General features: G+C 47.4%; 1 protein-coding gene across 1 annotated transcript in view; it reads right to left on the reverse strand.

Annotated features, from left to right (window-relative positions):
• The window catches only part of mtr (5-methyltetrahydrofolate-homocysteine methyltransferase), a 31559-nt gene that overhangs the window by 20004 nt on the left and 6555 nt on the right, over nt 1-5000 (reverse strand). Inside the window, exons 6-13 of the mRNA XM_084433772.1 lie at nt 3501-3607; nt 3062-3121; nt 2088-2182; nt 1794-1894; nt 1417-1478; nt 1270-1337; nt 1089-1168; nt 367-479 (exon numbers count right to left, since the gene is read on the reverse strand). Coding sequence (XP_084289898.1) covers nt 367-479; nt 1089-1168; nt 1270-1337; nt 1417-1478; nt 1794-1894; nt 2088-2182; nt 3062-3121; nt 3501-3607 — 686 coding nt within the window. The remainder of the gene's footprint in view (nt 1-366; nt 480-1088; nt 1169-1269; nt 1338-1416; nt 1479-1793; nt 1895-2087; nt 2183-3061; nt 3122-3500; nt 3608-5000) is intronic.

A 5000-nucleotide genomic window follows, 5' to 3' on the forward strand; every position in this document is an offset into this window, starting at 1 on the left:
TTATTCCTCAAGGTGGCGCTGTCTGATACACATTTTGAGCTGGTGAACATGAGCAGATGCTGGATGTACTGGAGAAATGAGCTCTGATGAGGACACGGATGATGATGGGGACAGCATCTGATCAAACTGATCAAAAAGTTTATTTTATTCTTTTGTTTGAAATATCAGGAGTTTGATACGGCAGTTCGAGATCATCTGTGTTCGAGATCATCTGTGTTAGAGATCATCTGTGTTAGAGATCGGGTCACTGAAGACCTGATGCTGAAGACCCGATTCATGCATTTAAGGGTTAATGTTCTGTGAATGTTCGCCAGGACAGTGGATTTGATTGCATGTTATATTAAGGCTGATATCAATAAATCATACCTCATATTGTCCCGCCATGATGAGCTTGGCAAACCTGCGCGATCCGGCGACGTTGCAGCGCTCACCAATGTTCACGAAGTTTGTGTACGGGCCGATCCTGAACGGCTCCAGACCTGAGACACACACACAACGTCACATATGGAGAGTGAAAGTGTGTATGAGTGTGTGTGTGTGTGTGTGTGTATACGTGTAGGTGTACATGTGTGTGTGAGAACGCGTATATGTGTGTGAGTGTGTGTGTGTGTGTGTGTGCACGTATATGTGTGTGTGTGTGTGTGTGTGTGTGTGTGTGTGAGCGAGTATGTGTGTGCATGCGTGCGTGCGTGTGTGTCTGTGTGTGTGTGTGTGTGTGTGTGTGTGTGTGTCTCCCGGTGGCTGTTTTTGGTAAAGCGCCTAAACAAAATTTTTAGTGATATCAACGTTAAATTCGGAACACAACTTGGTTAGAAATGTGGCTTTACTTTTATAGCAATTTTAGAGTACTAATTATTTTGTAATATGTATATATATTTTATAAAATAAAAACATCTAGTTCAGTGCATTTGCTTTACAATAAACCTAAACCTCTGTAACTTTTTTTACACTTTCATTTTCTGAAGTGCAATAATCTGCTGAGCGTCTGTATTCCAAAGCATTCGTGAATTGCAAGCATTTAAGTTTAATTTAAACAGGTTAATAATCAATAATTCAAGTTAATAATTCGAGAGGAGTTTCAGACGTACCTGACAGAAGCATATAATCACTGAACACGTCTGTGGGAGGAACTCTGGGTTTAACATGACGCACGCTTTCAGCAATCGCCCTGAAAAACACACACACACACACACACACACACTTCACTTCAGTTCAGCGATCTCAACACTAGCACACACTCTGACGTCAGGATGAATCTCTCACACACACCGGATGTGATCGGGCGTCGTTCCGCAGCAGCCGCCAACAATATTCACCAAACCGTCCAGAGCGAACTCCTGCGGGAATATAGTGAGTGTGTGTCATGAGAAACTCCATGGACACACACACACACACGTCTGTGTATCGCTGCGTTACCTTTAGATGTGACGCTGTGATCTCGGCCGTCTCGTCGTAGCCTCCGAATGTGTTGGGAAGCCCTGAAAACACAGATCAGAGACGCAGAACACTGTAAACATATGCAGTGCTGAACAATAATCATTTCAAACTGTCGTCAGAAACGTCCAGTTAATGATTCCATATTTCATCATAACATTGCATATATACACTACCAGTCAAAAGTTTTGGATCAGTAAGATATATTTTTTTTAAAGAAGTCTCTTCTGCTCACCAAGGCTGCATTTATTTGATAAAAACAATAAAAAAAACAGTAATATTGTGAAATATTATGTATTTGACTGGTAGTGTGTGTATCCAGCGTTATTTGTCAACAGTGGTGTGTGTGTGTGACTCACCAGCGTTCGGGTAACAGATGACGAACGCTCCTGTGCTCTTCCCTATGGCCTCGATGAAGGGCCGCATCTCACTGGCTCCCAGAGCGCAGTTCAGACCGATACTGGAACACACAGAATATCAGAGAACACACACACATCAGAGGATCTGAGAGGAACAAACACTTCACTGAAGAGAAACTGAAGACGAGGAGAGGATGAAGATGAGGAGAGGATGAAGATGATGAAGATGATGAAGATGAAGAAGATGAAGATGATGAAGATTATGAAGATTATGAAGATGATGAAGATTCTCACCACAGTGGTTGAGCGTGAGACATGCTGATGACGAACGCCTCGCCGGTCTGACCTGAGAGTGTGCGGCCACTCTTATCCACGATAGTGCCTGAGATCTGCACACACACACACACACACACACACACACACACACGTGTTTCATGATATTACTTGATATATTAATTGGCCTAACAAACAAACACTCACGCTCACGCTCACTCACACTCTCACACGCTCACTCTCACTCTCACTCTCACTCTCACTCTCACTCTCACTCTCACTCACACTCACACTCTCACTCACACTCTCACTCTCATTCTCACTCTCACGCTCACTCTCACGCTCACTCTCACGCTCACTCTCACGCTCACGCTCACGCTCACGCTCACGCTCACTCTCACTCACACGCTCACTCTCACGCTCACTCTCACGCTCACTCTCACGCTCACTCTCACACGCTCACTCTCACACGCTCACTCTCACACGCTCACTCTCACACGCTCACTCTCACACGCTCACTCTCACACGCTCACTCTCACACGCTCACTCTCACACGCTCACTCTCACACGCTCACTCTCACACGCTCACTCTCACTCTCACACGCTCACTCTCACACGCTCACTCTCACACGCTCACTCTCTCACGCTCACTCTCACACGCTCACTCTCACACGCTCACTCTCACACGCTCACGCTCACTCTCACACTCACACACTCACTCTCACACTCTCACACACACACCCTCACTCACACCCACACTCACACTCACACCCACACTCACACCCACACTCACACCCACACCCACTCTCACACCCTCACCCACACTCACACCCTCACACTCACACCCTCACACTCACACCCTCACCCACACTCACACCCTCACACTCACACCCTCACCCACACTCACACCCTCACACTCACACCCTCACCCACACTCACACTCACACACTCATGTGAGAAACAGGTGGGAAGATCAGGTACAGTGAGTGACTTACTAACACCGGTCGAGGTTCATAACTCTCCTCAAACAGTCTGTCGATGGCAAATAAAGCCGCCTGATAGAAACACACACATCAGTAAATGTTAATACAGAAATAATACACAAAAAAACATGTAAAAGAACCCAAATAATTCCTTCTACACATCTAATATCACATACATTGAAATGTAAGTGCTGGTATTATCCGCTGTGATGTCATGCACTTATACTTTACTAAATTAATGGTGAATTAAATTAATGCACTGCTATTAATCATCTATATCAGTGGTTTTTCAACCTAAGCAGGTGTGCGTCAGGTGTGTGTACGTGTGCGTCAGGTGTGCGTCAGGTGTGCGTCAGGTGTGTCAGGTGTGTCCAGGTGTACGTCAGGTGTGCGTCAGGTGTGCGTCAGGTGTGTGTCAGGTGTGCGTCAGGTGTGTGTCAGGTCCTCGTACCTTTGCATTAGCCGTATCAAAGATGGTTTCCACCAGCAGAACATCAGCACCTCCATCCAGCAAACCCTTCACCTGCTCCTCATACGCCTCCACCAGCTCATCGAACGCTGAACACACACACACACACACACACACACACACACACGTTATGCGTGAACAGCAGCACACGTTCATTACTTACGACGTGTAAGCACTTACGGTCTTACTGATGTAACCCTAACACTGAACACACACACACACACACAAACAAACAAACACACACACACACACACATACACTCAAACTCTCTCACTGACGGCGACACAGACACACACACAGACACACAGACACTCACACACACACACACAGACAGTCTTAAGCCCCTTTCACACAGCGCATTGAACCCGGGAAATTGCCGGCAAATTGCCGGAACGCCTTCTGTGTGAACGCAAACACGACCCGGGTTTAATGCCGGGATCGATGCCGGGTTGGGGACCTAGTAACATTGCCGTGTTCAGTCCCGGGACGCGCGCTGTGTGAACAAAAGCCGTAATAATGCCGTGTCGTAGTGATGACGCTGAAGCGCGGGATCGTTCGCCAGCTGTGAAACGGTACGAAATGCGCAATTTTATGATCGAATCAGAGAAATAAATGCACAAGCGTGGTTTCTCACACACACACGAGAGAGAAATCGCAGCTCATAAGCAAACTGAAGACGCTGCTGAGACATTACAAGTCACATCGATGTCACGTGTCTTTACGGGACATACACGGGTTGTGTGTGAACGCGCTCTCTGATTCCGGAAAATCACTGGCAGTGTGAATGAACCAAAATCAAATGAACCCGGGTCAAATCCCGGGTCACTTTATCCGTGTATTTTCCGGAATCTCTGTGTGAAAGGGGCTTTACTGAGTTCAGCAGCCATATCCCCCTGTAGCCCAAGACTGGGTCCCACTGAAGCTAAGCAGGGCTGAGTCTGGTCAGTTCCTGGATGGGAGACTCCTGAGTAAACCAGGTTTCTGCTGGAAGAGGTGTTAGTGAGGCCAGCAGGGGGCGCTCACCTTGGGGTCTGTGTGGGTCCTAACGCCCCAGTGTAGTGATGGGGACACTATACTGTCAAAGAGCACCGTCCTTCGGATCAGACGTTAAACCGAGGTCCTGACTCTCTGTGGTGATTAACAATCCCAGGATGTCAGTTGAAAAAAGAGTAGGGGTGTAACCCCGGCATCCTGGCCAAATTTGCCCCTTGGCCTCTGTCCATCATGGCCTCCTAATCATCCCCATATACTGATTGGCTTCAGCACTGTCTCCTCTCCACCAGTAAGCTGGTGTGTGGTGGGCGTTCTGGCGCAATATGGCTGCCGTCGCATCATCCAGGTGGATACTGCACATTGGTGGTGGTTGAGGAGATTCCCCCTTCTATGTAAAGCGCTTTAAGTACCTAGAAAAGGTGATGTTCCTGTAGTCGGGTCTCTCCACTGACAGCAACACACACACACACACAGACACACACACAGTCT

Source organism: Rutilus rutilus, assembly GCF_951802725.1.
Source record: "Rutilus rutilus genome assembly, chromosome: 16".
Lineage (NCBI taxonomy): Eukaryota > Metazoa > Chordata > Actinopteri > Cypriniformes > Leuciscidae > Rutilus > Rutilus rutilus.